We start from the raw sequence: 16633 nt of genomic DNA on the forward strand, positions 1-16633 counted from the left end.
TAACTTCCTTTTTAATATTCTGAATCATCCTGTTAGGGTAACCTCTATTTAAATAAATTGTGTACAACTTCCATCTCTTCCTTAAACTCATTGGTATTAGTTACCATTCTTGAGACCCTAATCATCTGACCTTTTACAATGTTCTTTTTCAAGAACAATGGATGGTCACTCTGATAGTGCAAGTAGAGTTAAACACTTCTTTCTATAAATCCTGGATTTGTACCCCTTTTTTGTCTTCTCTATTAATCATAACATCTAAATAACGGACCTCATCCTTGTCATATTTAAAAGTAAATTGGAGGAAATTGGTAGTACTATTTAAATATTCAATAAAATCCATGATTCCTTTGTCCGTCCCATCCCAAATAATGAAGATATCGTCCAAAAACGAAAATATTTTATTTGTTGTTTAAACCGTGAACCAAAAACATATACAAGTTCCCAGTACAACATAATATTGGCATAGATTTGGGCACATGCCGAACCCATTGCTACACCGTCCAATTGATGGTAGGTATCACCCTGAAAATATAGAAAATTGTATTTAAGAACCAATTCCATACATTCCAGGACAACCCTATACTCATCCGCACTCAACATGTTGAATTCAGTAAGCATTTTTTCAAACCATTCCAGGCCTTGGGTGTGGGGTATAACTGAAAATAAGTGGAACTTACAATTTTTTTGGTTGCTTTTGTGGAGTCTAGGAGTGGTTTTTGTGTTATTAATTTTGGATACTGCCTGACCCAAGCAGTTAGGGGAAAGGGACACAAACACCTGATCAGACTTCCTGTACCGTTTCGTTCTGTGAAGATAAAAACATAATTGCCTGTGATCAGGAAGGAGTAGTATACATTCACCCTTATTTGAAAAGTTTGGAAAGAAAAATGGTAATTTTATGGACTGGTTTATTCTCAGTGGCAACTTTAGGCAAAAAGGAAGGGATGGTCTGTAGAGATGTCCTATCCTTACGGAAAAAAATGTAAGGCCTAACAGATAAGGCCTGGAGTTCAGAAATTCTTTTTGCTGAAGTAACCGCTACCAGGATTGTTTTTCAAGAAAGAAACTGTCGCATTTGTCTGCCAGTTCAGAGTTTTTGAGTTAAACCATGAAAGATCACAGTTAGATCCCAAGGAGGAGAGAGATCCTTTACTGGAGGTCTAAAGAAGAAAATTACCTTCATGAAAGGTTTACATAGTTTGGAAGAGGTCAGAGAAAATGATTTAGTACCAGCACAGAATTTAGATATGGCTGCTAATTGACGTTTAATAGTAGAAAAAAATAGCCCCTTCCTTCGAGAGTAATGAGAAAAAGAAGAACGTCTGAAGTAGGTGCTGAAAAGGGAATCAATATTCTTACTGGAAGCCCACAGGGAAATTCTTTTCCACTTGCTTCTGTAGACTTTCTTGATGGAGGCCTTCTGGGAGGCCAAGATAATATCACAAACTGGGGAGTGAGCCTGGACCATCTTACAATCACTGGAAGTGAAGAAACCATGTGGTCAGTTTGAAGGCATAAAGAGGTAGATGCTGAATTCCTGATGGGTGAGCCAAGAGATCCTGAGTGGGCTCCAGTATCCTCGGAGGATATTTTCAAGTGAGATCATAGGAGAGAGAACCAAACCTGTCGAGGCCAGAAGAGGGCAATGAGGATGACTGAGCTCTTCAGCCTTCTTGATTTCTGTAGGAACTTTGGAATGGGAGAGACCATGGGGATATGCATACAGGAGACCTGGGGGATCAGACAAAAGTATTTGTTGCACTTGTTGAGGGGAAGAGAGAAATAGGTCAATATCAAGGTTGGCCTCCAGCGGCTGAATATATTTGCAACTGATTGAGGGACCACTCAAGGGGAATCAAAATGGACCTGCTGAGTTTGCCAGTGCATTGTTTTCCCCGGTATGTGTGCTACAATAAGAAAGCAGTCTGAAGAGATTGCACATTCCCAGACTCTCATGGCGCCTCTGCACAATGTGTAGGAACAGGTACACTCCTTGTTTGTTGAGGTACCAGACTATTGATATGTTGTCTGTATGGACTCTATAGTCCCTGGAGGGAGAACTTTCTGAAAAGCTTGCAGCATTAGAACTGCACTCACCTCTAAGATACTGACATGCAAGTTGGTCTCCAAGGGCGACCACGTGCCTTCGACCATCTTTCCCATGAATGCGCACCCCAGTAAGGAAGCATCCGTGGTCACTATGGCTATGCAGAGAGGAAAAGGTCTGCCCAGAAAGAGAGAGTCTGACTGGGTCCACCAGCAAACATGACATTTGCATATGGGAGCAAGTTTTAAGGAAAGGATAGAGGCTGATAAAGAATGGACCACTGAACTGCTAGTGCCCACTGATGAATTTGCATAAAGAATCTGGCTAAAGGAACTAGAAGAATGGCAGCTGGCACTGACCAAGAGCTTGTAACACTAGTTTTGTTGCAGTGAACAGAAAAGACGGTACATGTCCTGCACTCGATTGCGCAATGATGTGGTGCGATGAAGAGGCAGTGATGCCACTTGAATCTTCGTATCCAGTTGAGTTCCTATTAATTCCAATGTCTGTACAGGAGTTAGCTTCGATTTGGCAAGGTACATCGTAAAGCCTAGGGAGTTGGGAGATCTGAAGCAAGTAATCCCTGGCTTGTAGAAGCTGATACCTGACATGGGTGGTGAGAAGCCAATCGTAGAGACAGGGAAATTCCTGGAATCCTTTGAGTCTCTTGAGAGCTGCCACAACTGCCATGCAATTGATGAACACACTAGAGACTGTGGTAAGACCAAAGGACAGCGCTCTCAAATGGTATCGATTGACTCCTACCCGAAAGGACAGGTGTCTCCTGCAGCACCTATTTTGTTGATAGTACGCATCCTGGAGATCTGCAGAGCACATCCAATCATCCTTGCACAGAAGAGGCAGGAAGGACTGAATCAATCATTCGGAACTTTGGACTTCTTTACATACTGACTCAGATTGCTTAGATACAAAACTGGTCTCAGGTCCACTGTTTTCTTTGGGACTAAAAAGAAATGGAAGTTCCGAATCCTATTTGTTCAGGTGGGACCTCCAGGATGACTCCTTTGTAGCAGCTTTTGAACCTTTTGAGCTGTGTACTCCTTTCTGACTGGGTGGAACATCAAGAATTTCTTCCTTATGACACAAGGTGGAAGGAAAAATGGAATGTACTAACCTCTGGATATTATACTTATCACCCATGCATAGTTTGAGAGATTTCTCCAGGCTTCCAGGTGCAGGGAAACATGACCCCTGACTGCCTCCAGAGATAGACAGCTGGGCAGGGCTTCACGAGTGCTGATAGGGCCTGTAAGAGAAGAATTCTCTTAAGCCCAGTTCTGCGGACCCCCTCTGACTCTGGGGCAGAGGCACCCACTGAAACCTCCTCTACCCTGGAGGAAGTATTCTCACGCAAGTCCTAAATAGGTCCCAGAGATTTCCAGAACCACAGTTTCTTACTATCTTGCCGATTCCTAGAAAAACAACACTGAGTGGTAGAAAACTTGATTCCAATGGCAGACCAGGTCTTTCCTTTCTGCTTGCTGTGGTTAAGTGTGTAGCTTTCACTGATGGCGCGAACATGGAGGAGCCATAAAAAAAAAAAAAGAAGGACACCTTGAAGGGTTCCACAAAGTTGCATAACTTCATCCAGCCATGCATCCTGACTGCAATGCCTGAACCAGCTGCTCGTGAGGCATCCTCCGCTGTGTGGTAAATCAGTTTCATTGATGATTTGGCAACAGAGTAGCCAACTGAAGAGAAACCTTGAGATACTCCGCAGACATGGACTGCAGGACAGTGCTTGCCAGCTCCTTGATCAAATCTCTCTGTAAGCAAGTAAAATGTGGCAGGTAAATTAATGACCTCAGTGTGAATGTAGCCGAGGCATAAATGTGCTTTCCAAATCTGACAGTCGTTCTGGACTCCCTGTTCGGTGGATGGACAGAGCAGCTATGCTCAGCTAGCTCCTTCTTAGGGGCTGCCACCACAACTATGGCATCGAGGACACCCTTTACTCCAGTTGGTTCCGTCTGAGTTAAAATTTTATCTGAGCATCTGGGTATGGACTTAGTGTCGGGTTCCTTCAAAGCCCGGGGGAAACTAGATCAAGTTCTTCTGCTTGGGGGGGGGGGGGTCACCCAAGACGTAGATGGGCCAGCCCCAAAAGCATCCAGGAATACTGACTCATCAGGAGGAGGAAGAGCTTGGAAAGACCAATCATCATTCTATTTGAGGATTTCCAGGATACCTCCAAATGAGACAGATTGTGATCGAAGGGATCCTTCTCCCTCAAAGTCAGTGCCTTCCGTGAGAGTCTCCAAAGGAGAGTTTGTGCCTCCTCTTGCACACTTTCTTCAAGGAACCTCCTGCATGGGGTGTTTGGTTTCTTTAGCACAAAAAAAACCTGGAATAGATGCCTTATACGGACTGGTCTGGGGGGGGACAGGCTGGATAACTCGCTTTTCAAGCAGCTTGGAAATTTCCATTGACACCTCCTCCCGTTTGCATGGGTGGGATGTCTGGGAGTTGTTTGAGAGAGAGACTGGAGTCTGAAGGAAGGGGACTGAATATCCTCTGGACAATCTGCAACACCCAATGATAGTCTGTGATGGACTCCCAGGCTGTTGGGTGGAGACAGACATCCTCCGACTGCCTCCAGAGATTAGCAGTCGGGCAACCCTTCAGGGTTACTGCAAGGGTCTGTCCAGGAAAGAATCCAGAGACTTGGTTCCCTCAGACCCCCTCTGCCACGAGGGCGGCATCGATCGTATCTCCCGCCTGCCTCTGGTGGAAGGCAAGTCATGAGCATAGTGAGAAAGACCCTGAGACTTTCAAAACCGCATATTCCTCACCCCACGCTGATTCAGGGGAAAAGGATCATTGCGGGGTTGAGAAGCGAATCCAGACAGCAGACAAGTTCTACCAGTCTTTCTCACTCTAGACTAGGGTGTTGTGAATAGTCTCACCAAAGACAGTTGAACCGAAGGGGGAATTCGCAAACGACACCTTTAAGGGGTCAGAGAATGCACAAAGCCAGAGCCAAGCATGATGTCTGATGGCAACACCTGTGCCAGCTGCCTTAGAAGCACCTTCAGTAGCATGAGACAGGAGCCTCATTAAAGTGTTGAACATCTAAGTTAGGGTGGCCATAAGGGAAAAGACCTGCTCTTCTGCTGACATGGACCCCAGGGCAGACTCAGTGACCTCTTTAACCAGGTCCCACTGCAGTCTGATGACAAACGGCACGTAACTCAGCGCATGCAAGGCATAAACAGAGCAACCAGTGGTTTACTCAGGTAAGTGAGGAGAGCAATGAAAAATGCATACCTCCTCCATGGTGGTCTCGCATCCACTGTTACTAACTTTAAAACATTCAAGATGCAATACTACGCTGGTCCTTACAGGGAACAAAAGTCAAGGTGGGTATGCACAATCATTACAATTTACTATTTACCACAACTCTTTCTGAAGACCCAAGTAGTAAAAGCCTTAAACAGCATGACAATCTCTCTCTCTACGTGTCAAGAGAGCTGTTTTGCAGTACAAGTCTATGTCTATATAGTTTAACATTATAAAGCCACAGCTTACATATGAATCTACACAGCCTTGTTCCCACATGCGCGCTAAAAAAATACTGGAATGCGGTCAATATTTGTACCTTTTTTTTTTTTTTTTTTTTTAAATATAAAGAGATACAGTCTTTTATAAGTATAGAATAAATAAAAAGTGTGGACAGCAACATGAAAGAAACTCCACAATGCAGAACCATATACATGTATACAACTGCCTGAAAGAGAAAAATCAAATACAGGTGATGCTTGTATGTAAATTAAATACATGGCTACTAAACAATTGCACCAGTGTTAAATAACTGTGTTCTGTAAAGTAGTACAAGTTATAAATGTTGACTTGAAAATAGAACTGACCTTTAACTTTGTTTGCAGAAGCAGCCCTGACCTCTGCTTCACAGTCTTTCAACAAATTCTGGAAAGCAGGAACTAAATCGTTCTTTGTGATTTCTGGGCCCACAGCTTTCTGAAGCTGAAAGTGAGAGAAAAACAACATATAGAAAATGCCACTACAGAAAAACACTGTAGGCATGCCTTCCCATCTAGACTTAGTACACTAACAGTACAATTTTTCTCAGTGTTCTCCCCACCAGACCACTTAGACAAACATGCTGACAGCAATAAAACCATAATAAAAATACTTCATGGCAGAAAGGCGCAAGTTTGACAAAAAATCTACAAATAAGAGTATCACAAGCAGATAGTTCTGCCTCTGCACATTTTATTGCTGACAATTCAGATTTTATAAGAGCATCTGTTACAAGCATTAAATCTTAACAGCACCTTAGTCCCACATGTGGGAATGAGCAAGATGTTTCCTGCAAACTTGAAAGCAATTTCTGAACCAAGTCACTGAAACAATGAACACGATTCCCTTCTACAAACAGAAAGCATGCCTGCTGTCTCCTCCCTAGACCGCATGGTTAAATATGCAGAAAAAGTAATTTTGGAGTAAGTAGAGAAGAAAAAAGTTTGGGGTGGGATTCAATCAGCACCCACAAAATTACTTAGCAAGCGCAGTACCCAAAAATTCCTGCTTTATAGCTGGATTCAGTTTTTGCCATGGCACTTTACAGATCAACACTTGCTCAGTTTAGCAAATGAAAACGTATAAAACACTGGTTGGGAGGGTGGCCTAATGGTTAAGGTGTTTGCCTTACAAACAAGTTAACACTGCATATTCAGCAGCAACACAAAAAGCATGCAAACCTGCCCACCTGCCATTTACAGTGGGAGACATCACACTAACGACACCTACAATACTAAGGGTTGCAACAATGGCTCCTGTACACACGGTTAAACTATAAGCAGTACTGTGTGCATATGTACACGTGCACACACAGAGACATCCACCCACAGCAGAAAACTACTGGTCTGTGAAGTCTAGATAGCAAACCAATGAATACATTATAATATGGTTCACAACTCATACTATGCAAATTAAAATCTAATTAGAAGGATCTAGAATCACCTCTCCAAATTAGTAAGCAAACCGCCATCACTTTTTCCCTAGAGGAAAGCTCCTTGCATACCCCAAATTTGGGAAAATTCTCCCCACCCTAACACAGCTATAGGAAGGACAAACACCTTACAAAGGTGAGCATACTAGCCACACAGTATGATTGTGCATTAAAGTCAAACAGAAAACTCACATGAGGAAAGTAAAATAAATAAAAAGAGCACTGGGGAAATAACACTGCCAGTTACTGACTGATCAGATGTACCTTGCCAAACTATCCCCAAACCTTTCTTCTACATTCATCTCAAGCCTTCCTGAATGACTCCCTGTATCTGCTGATCACCACCCAGTCAGGCAACTTGTTCCGCTAGTCCACAACCCTTCCTGTAAAGACTTATCAAACCTATCCAATGTTAGAAGTTAAATACTACTGCATCACAATTTTATTCAAGTCATACTGCTTTATTTCTTTCTCCATGCTGCACGTAATTGTTTGGGACAATATGTATAGGCTTGTACTTTGAATAACTTTTACACCAAAGGTGAGCCTGAAAATGGTCCATTTGAATCAGTGTTTTATTCCAGTTAACAAACACATACTTCCATTAGGTCAAAGCTCAGTTTCCAAGGAAAATTCAAAGTGGTATTTTTACTGAGAGAAGGGAGGAGTTGTTCTTTGGAAGCACCAGCTGAGGCAAAGACAGAAGAGAGAAGTGCTTTAAAAGAAGAATACAGAGAAGTCAGCAGTGAGAGAAAAGAAACACTGGGATGGAGAAAGTACAGTTGTGTACACTTACCATAAATGTAGATGTTCGAGTGTATTCACTCTTGTAGTCATTACATTTGTGTTATCCTGCTGGCAGGTTGCCCTCAGTCGGCCTGAATTCCAAAGTCTTGGGTCCTGCATCAGGTCGTCAGGGGTATAAAAGATGCAGCAGACGTCATTTTATTCAGTTTTTCTTGCCCCAGATGTCAGGTGCCCCCAAAAGGGTAGGCTAAATTTATGTAAATAAAACATACATGCACCAGAAATAAGCTTTACCTTCATCTATAAGCAAATAGACCACCTAGGCTGTATAGATTAAAGTAAAGATAAGTTCCAGCAAAAATAAGGGGGATGGCGGGTGGGTAACCTGGACTGCAACAGTGAATACACTCGAACATCTACATTTATGGTAAGTGTACACAACTGTACTATGTTCTTCGTGTTTCACTGTTGCAGTCATTACATCTGGGTTGAGTCCCAAAGCTATGGTTGGGGGACTGGAGCTAAACAGCATTAGGAGCGCCTATGAGGCCCTGCAGAACTGCAGTGGCAAAGCCTGCCCTGGATTTAGAGTAAAGAGGCAGATTGTAATGTTTTGTAAAGGTATGCACTGAACTCCAAGTAGCAGCCTTTAAAATGTCTTTGGTTGGTAATCCCCTGAGAAAGGCTGCAGAAGTGGCTGCAGCTCTGATTGAATGTGGCCTAATGCCCTTAGGCACTGGTTTGCCATGCTGCGAGTAGCAGAAACGAATGCAGTGACCTATCCACTTTGAAATAGTCTGCTTGGAGATGGCCTTTCCTTGTGATGCTGTGGCATATGCCACTAATAATTGTTCTGTCTTTCTGAAAACTTTAGTTTTGTCCAAGTAAAATCTAAGTTGTCTGTGTACGTCCAAAGAATGCAGAATTTTCTCCCCCTTGTTCTGTGGATTTGGATAAAAGGTTGGCAAATGAATAGTTTGGTTAAGAGCTACACTGGATACCACCTTAGGCATACATGTAGGGTTTGTTCTCAGAGAGACCCTGTCTGGATAAAAAATGTTTAAGGGTTCCACGGCCATGAGAGCCTGTAGCTCTGAAACTCGTCTTGCAGACGTTTATTGCTAGGAGCAAAGCTGTTTTCCAAGATAAGAATTTTATATCTGCAGTAGCAGCTGGCTCAAAAGGAGGTAAGGTGAGTTTTTCCAAGACATAATTGAGGTCCCATGCAGGTATTGGCATTCTCCTTGGAGGCCTTAAGTTTTTGGTACTGCCTTAATAAAGGATGAGAAAAGAGTGGTGGCTCTGTATTGTAATGAGCCGAAATGGCAGCGGCATGGATTTTAATTGATGAGAAAGATAGGCCTTTGTCCAGCATCTCAGTTAAGTATTGCAAAATCTGTGGAATATTTGGGACAGCTGTATCAGTTCCTCGTGCTTGGTTCCAAGCGCAAAATCTCTTCCATTTCCCAGCATAGGATTTTCCTAGTACTAGGCCTTCTGGCTTCTAAAATGACATCCATCACAGCTTTACTGAGAGGTGTGGTTTGTATGGCTACATCATCTGCCATGCTGCCAGGTTTAGGGTCCTGAGTTGGCTGTGCAGAATCTGATTGTTTTGCTGGGACTGTAGATGAGGTATCTGAGGTAACGTCCAGGCTGGGCATTGGGACAAGTTCCTTAAGATCGGATACCAGTACTGGCGTGGCCAGTTTAGGGCAATAAGAATCATTTTTGGTTTCTCCTGCCTGACCTTTAGGAGTACCTTGGGGAAGAGAGGTAGTGGAGGAAAGGCATATACTGATAGGTTTGTCCAGTTGAAAGATAAGGCGTCCACTTTCCAAGCTTGTCTGTGATAAGTCCTTGTGCAGAATCTTTTTAGTTGATTGTTTTGAGGGGAGGCAAACAGATGTCCAGGCGTCCCCATTTCTTTGTTATGCTGAAGACTTGTGGATCCAGGTGCCACTCGTGGGGATCCATGAGGTTTCTGCTTAGTTCCTATGCCAGAGTGTTTTCCTTTCCTGGCAGGAATTGTGCCTGCAGATGAACTTGGTAAGTCAATGCTGTGTCCCATAAAGCCATGGCTAGTCTGCACAGGGGATAAGTGAGTGCCCCCATGCTTGTTAATGTACCACATGACCATGGTGTTGTCCATCTTTATCAGTAGTTGTCCCAGATGAAGTAGATCCTTGAAGGCTGTCAGGGCATTTTTAACAGCTAGCATCTCTTTTTGACTATGTAGATGCTTTTGGTTTGTGGACCAGGTGCCCTGAATGCCTCGTCCTGCCATGTGTGCCCCCCAGGCATAATCTGATGCATCCATCGTTAGGCTCTGCCTGGCTGGGGGTAGTGAGAATGGCTGCCCCTTGTTTTGGTGACGAGCCTTTGCCCACCATCGAAACTCCTGTTGCAGGCAGGGAATTAGAGTAATCATTGTTTCCAGACTGGACTGCGTTGGTGGTGCTGCGGGTAGCGTTGTCGCCTCAGTTAAGACGTTGCCAGTTCGATTCTCAGAGCATCTTCTGTGTGGCGACATGCGTGAAAGGGCGTTCCTTCGTTGAAGGTTGTGCATTAGGCCCGGCAAGCCAGCATGTCATAATCTACTGCCAATCATTAGCGGACCGGAGTTCCGATGTGGCGACCCCTAACCGAGAAAAGCCAAAAGAAACTAACACTGTTTCCAGACTGTGGCAATGTTGCGTCCAAACACTTTAGGTACCACTGAATTTTCCTCATATGCAGTCTTGCATATGGAATTAGTAAGATGCAGGATGCCATGAAGCCCAAAGCCTGCAGAATTTTTCTTGCAGATAACTGGGCCTTTGTTGCCGTTTCCTTGAAATAGGTAGTCAGTTGCCTTTGTCTGGAGTGAGATAAGCCATCTGGGAAGCTTATTTAAGCTTGCACCCAGGAATATTATCTCGAGAGAGTACTAGTTTTGATTTCTTTTTGTTGACTGTGTACCCTAGGCATGTTAAACGTCTTATCACAAACGTCAGATGCTGTAGCAGAATGTCCTTGTTCTCTGCTTGTATTAAGCAGTCGTCCAAGTAAGGATATATTTGTATTCCTCTGTCTGCAGTAAGCAATTACTGGTGCAAGGCACTTTGTGAAGACCCTGGGCGCAGTAGATAAGCCAAAGGGCAGTGCAGAGAATTGGTAATGCTTTGAGCCAGCCTTGAATCTTGAGGTATCTTCTGCAGGTTTGTCTGATTGGGACATGCAGGTATGCCTCTTTTAGGTCTGAAGTCACGAGCCAAGCCTTGCTGCCCAACATGAGCAGAAGCTGCTGTAAGGTTAACATCTTGAATTGTGGTATATCCAGGAAAGTGTTTAAAATAGATAGGTCCAGTACTGGTCTCCATGCTTGATCCTTTCTGGGTACCAAGAACAGTCGAGTAAAATCCTTGTCCCTGCTCTTGCCGAGGCACTTGAACAGCCCTCATATGTCCATGAGAGCTGCGACTTGTTTTTGAGCCTCTGCCCATTGATTTTTTGGCAGGTCTGGCCAACCGTTTGCCCTTGGTAGGGTATGGAAATGAAGCTTGTAGCCTTGAGACACTGTCTAGAACCCATTTGTCCTGGTTATATAATGTGCCAATTTTGAGAAAAAAGTGCTAGTCCCCCCCCCCCCCCCCAAGGGTGCTGCCAGAAGATAAGTGCTTGGTTCAGGCAGGGGGAAGCCTTTGGGACAGTTTCCTGTATGATTGTGATTTGTCCTCTCCACCTTTGGATGTAGGAGCACTCCACTGCTTAGACCTGTAGGATTCTTGTGGCTGTGATCTGCCTCCAGGGAGTCTGGATCTGCCCCTTTGAGGTCTGTCAAACTGGAAAGGACCAATTCTTTGTAGGCCAATGTCTGCTAAATCTAGGTGGCTGTACCTATAAGAAATCCTTGACCGTTTGCATAGATTTAGCTTTGTCTTCCACTTAAACACCTCTTCTGCCTTAACACCAAACAAGGTATCCTGTTATAAAGGAGCATCTAATTTTGCTTTAACATGGTCAGGCAGATTTTGTTCTTTTAACCAAGTATGCCTCACTGACAGAACCCGCAACAGCGGCCCTGCAGGGGGCCTCCAGAGAATCAAAACCACACTGCAAAGTATGCTTTCCAACTTTTTCAGCTGCATGCTATAAATCCTGCATTTCTTTATTTTCTGCACATTCAGAATTTGCCATCATTTTCTGTTTAAGCAGTGTCTTGATATATTGCTGATATTTGAGCATATGAAACTGGCAATTTAATGCCCTTATAGCCAAAGTAGTAGATGTGTAAATCTTTTTTCCCCATCTATCCAGAGCCCTAGAATCCCTGTTAGAGGGGGTAGGGTTTTTTGCAGTACAAGCCTTGACCCCTTTTGAACCCTGAGAAATAGTTTCTGGGTCTGCAGTAAAGTTTTTGAAAAGGAATTTATGAGAGTCAGGGACCCCGTAGTATCTGTCTGGCTTAACAGGAGCCGGAGGTAAAGAGTCAGGGGTCAGACTGGACTCTTGAGAACACATCTACAATGTCCAACAGGTGGAATAGCTAGAGGCCTGTGTTGAGGAAGTAAAAGTAAGTCTGAGCCTTTTCTTAGATTCTGAAAAGTCTTGGCTCTCCCAGTGAAGTGCTCCCTCATGGTATGCAAGGTTTCCCCAAGAGAGTAGTCCTCAGGAGGTGAAGCTGAAGGAAGTGATTCTTCAGCATCAGAATCCTCATAGGGAGAAAAGAATATTCCAGATCAGAAGAGTAACCAGAAGAAATGGAAACCTGATCTGAAAACTCAGTCTGTTTCTTGCCTAGGCCTCTTATCAGAAGGGGGATGGGAACCCCTGATCAAGGTAATTAAGTCTTCAGCCATTTTGAGCATCTGTTTTTTGGTCATGGAGGCTTGTCCTTGTGGCTGGTGAACTTGCTTCTTTGTCTTTAAAGGTGTTTTAGTCTTTGAAGTCGGTATAATATACAACTGTTTAGGTCTAAATACATAATCAGAAACAGATGCCTGCTCAGCTGCTCCGGACCCATCTGTGGGAATAATCGAGGGTCCAATACATTGAGTTTCCTGCGGCCTGGCCGACTCCACATGGGAGTCGGTAGGGGCCTGCGACTCAAGTAGCGGGTGTCAGGGGCTGCAAAAGCACCTCACTGAGAACCGGCAATTCGCTTAGGAGAAGCTTTGTCAGTTTTGGACCTCGGCTGCCTTTTTCTTTGCGTTTTTTTGTGAACTCTGGTAGTTTGATGGCTATCCGACATTGTATAATTAAATCTTTGTCCAAAATAGCTTAATGAAAAATCGTACCGGCGCTTTAGTGCATTGGTTAAATCGAGCACAAAACCGACAACTAGTAACGTCGTGGTCAGGGCCTAGGCAAGGAATACAGTAAGAATGAAAGTCCTTATGAGATATTTGCTTCCCACAAGAAATACAATTAACTTTTTCTGACATCAGTCTGGAGCAAGAAAAAAGTTTTCCCAATGGGGTACTTGGCTTTTAATGAAGACTTCGGATATGATACTCGAACATGAAAATCTCAGGAGTTTGCCAACCGGCACTTGTGAACTGCTTCTGCTTTGGGCACCGCACGGCAAGACAGACTGAATAAAATGGCGTCGGCTGCATCTTTTATACCCATGATGACCTGACGTCAGGGAAGGGGTGACAGCAACCGACGCAGGACCCAAGACTTTGGAATTCAGGCCGACTGAGGGCAACCTGCCAGCAGAATAACTCAAATGTAATGAATGCAACAGTGAAACACAAAGAACATGGGTACTGTTAAATTACAGTTAAGAAATGCAGAAAGACAGGCTGAAGAAATTAGCCTAACTAAGGCACCAGGAAACTGCTGAGAGAATTTGATGAAAAGGTTGCATATGCTGAAAAAGTCAAGAAAAATAAAGTACACCCTTGACGTACAGACAGTGCCTATACCAAAGTGAAAATGCAGGAGCACTGAGGTAAATTGTGCTGCGGCGTGTACTGGACAACACCCAAAGGATGTCATGTGGCAGGACTGTTCATAGGTTCGTACTAGGCTATCTGCCCTAGGGCATTTATAAGCCTAGCCAGAGTGTGTGGCTTTCACCACCCCTTAGGATGAGAATACTATGCCCTTTTAGGGTTTAGTTTACTGTGCCTCTGTCTAATAGTGACACAGAGATGACCCCCGGGGTAAACCTACGATCTCCCATCCACTCGTCAAGATTTCTCTTGAATAGAGTCGGTGAGGGGCTCTGCCTAACATGGATTGGGATTCTGTTCCAGAGTGTAGGGAGCCTCTGGGTTATGAATCTGTCCCTCCAGCACGTCCTATTTATTTCTGTGTTGAGGTTTAAGTCTCTTGCTCTCGTGGCTCTGATGGATTTGGATTTACTGAGGTGGAGCATGTCCATTAATTCCGGATTGGACATGGCCTTGTACGTCAGGCACAGATCACCTCTGAGTAGGCGGTATGCGACTGAATAGAGCTGGAGTTTTTTCAGTCGGGCAGCATATGACATATGTTTAAGACCCTTTTATCCTCTTGGTAAGGAACTTTTGGGGTCTTTCCAACTGCTGCAGGTGACGGGTAAGATACATCCCAAATGGGGCATTGTACTCAGTCATTGGCCTGATAAGAGAAGACTACAGGGGCACAATGACCTCTCGATCTAAATGTGAAACCCTTCATAAGGTGGGCAATAGAAGGTCTTCCTAACCACTTTGGCAATGTGAGTGTCAAATGAGAGGTTACTGTCAACCTGGGTCCCAAGGTCCCCAATTACCTCTTCCGTACTTAATGGATTACCACCTATGGTAATCTGTGGGTACCTTGTTTTTCCCAAAGGGTATGACTACATTTTTTTGCATTCAGCTTAAGGCCATGGCTCTGGCACCAATTATCCATTTCTATGAGGCCTCTCTGAAGGATGTTCGTGTCAGCTGGAGTATCAATTATGGCGCCCAGTTTGCAGTCATCTGCGAACTTTGTCAGCCACAATCCTCCTATGTTTGCCTGTACCTCGGAAAAATAAATGCCGAACAAGAGGGGTCCCAGGAATGAGCCCTGTGGGACACCGCTTGTGACTGGCTTAGAGTCTGACATAGCTCCAGCAACTCTGACCCTGTGGGTTCTGTCCTTGAGCCAGTTTGCAACCCCATCTTGTGACATACGGGTTTACATTTAAGCTGGTGAGTTTGTCTATGATGCCTGAGTGGGGTATTGTGTCAAAGGCTTTTGCAAGGTCAAGGTAGGCTGTGTGAACTGCCTTACCCTCATCAATGGCCTTAGTGACTGTTTCAAAAAAGTCGATCAAGTTCAAAAGGCAGGATCTGCCTTTGACAAAGCCAAATTGGGTAGGATCCAATGTCTGTAGGTCCCCAATGTCTTTGTTTAGGAGTTCCATAATGATCCTCTCCATAGCTTTGCAGACCAGGCTCGTCAAGCTTATGGGGCGGTAATTTCCAGGGTCTGTAGAAGCACCGCCTTTGTGAAGTGGTACCACTGTCGCCGTACGCCACTCTTTGGATACGTATCCTGTAGTAAGGCTAAGATTAAACAGCAGCCTTATGTGTGGGTTTAGTTCCTCTTGGAGTTCATGTAGCACACAGCCCGGGACACCATCCGGTCCCATTGATGCTGTGTTTTTAGCTTTAGAGAGGGCGTCTCTCACCTGGGCATCTGAGATGTTAGGGAGGCTACACTCTGCTGGGAAAGTTATTTCTCCTTTTGGGGGGAGGAGAAATTTGCACTGAACCTGTCTGCCAGAATGTTGGCAATGTCCGTGGGTTCAGTGTATTTTGTATAATTTTGGACTAACTGAGCATATCTGGGAGTTTCCACCCAGGTTTCTAACATAGCTAAAGAAGGCCTTGTGATTGTCTTTTGTGTCTTTTGCGATTTTTCTCTCAAAGTTGGCCTTGGATGATTTTATGAGTGATCGTAGTTTTTTGCTAGTACTGATCAGAGATGCCTTCCCTTTTAGGGATTTTGCTCTGTCATGTAGTAGCTTCCTCCTCCTGTTGTAGAGTTTGTTTATGGCTGGGGTCCACCAGACCGGGCGCCTGCCTTTGGGGGAATGGGTCTTGGTTTTATTTGGGATTGCATGATCCATGCATTCTTGAAGGTGCCCGTAGAAGGCATTTGCAAAGGATTCAGCAGTGTGGGTTGTGTTTTCCACTGGCCCAGGGGCCTTGAAGGATACCATTTCAGTCTTAAGAAGTGTGAAGTTGGCTTTTGAGAAGTTCTTCACTGTGGTCTTTTGTGCAGGGGGTGGGGGCGGGATGTGGACTTCCAGAGAGATTAATTTATGGTCTGATCTTACCAAAGAGGGATACACTTCCGGTGTGGAGCATTTTGTCCCCATGTTTGTGATGACCAGGTCTAGTATATTGTCTCCTCTTGTGGGAATGGTGACCAGTTGTTCCATTGCATTTGAGTTTATGAATTCTAGGAACCTTTGGGCTAGGGTGTTGGGGCTTGAGTAATGTTCCCAGTCTATGTTTGGGTAGTTCAAGTCTCCCAATATGATGGTATTTGGAGAGACATTCATGCTCTCTAGTGTCTTCAGGAAGGCTGTGTGGGGTTCCTGAGCTTGAGAGGGTGGTCTGTAGCATGCTACAAACTTGTAAGGCAGTTTTGCCTATGGTTAGTTGCACCTGGATGGTCTCCGATGCTTTGTGCGTTGCCACTAACCTGGAGGTGTGGGTATCTTTGATGAATATGGATACTCCCCCTCCTTTTGTGGTTCGGTCCAAGTTTTGGGGCCGGAAAGCATATGAGGTAAAACCTGATAGTGCTGGGGTGCTCTCAGGAGCCTTGAACCAGGTTTTAGTCACTGCACAGACATCGATGTTCTCCATACTGAGAAGGGCTTCGAGGGCGTGCAT

The 16633-nt window shown here is 44.4% G+C and overlaps 1 protein-coding gene across 1 annotated transcript in view; it reads right to left on the reverse strand.

The window, feature by feature from the left end:
• Positions 1-16633, reverse strand: part of PPP2R1B (protein phosphatase 2 scaffold subunit Abeta) — a 1373270-nt gene that overhangs the window by 810709 nt on the left and 545928 nt on the right. The window contains exon 7 of the mRNA XM_044080997.1: positions 5935-6049. Within this exon, the coding sequence (XP_043936932.1) occupies positions 5935-6049 (115 nt within the window). The remainder of the gene's footprint in view (positions 1-5934; positions 6050-16633) is intronic.

The sequence above is a fragment of the Protopterus annectens genome, chromosome 8.part0 (assembly GCF_019279795.1).
Source record: "Protopterus annectens isolate FY-2018-M chromosome 8.part0, PAN1.0, whole genome shotgun sequence".
In the NCBI taxonomy this organism is placed as follows: domain Eukaryota; kingdom Metazoa; phylum Chordata; order Ceratodontiformes; family Protopteridae; genus Protopterus; species Protopterus annectens.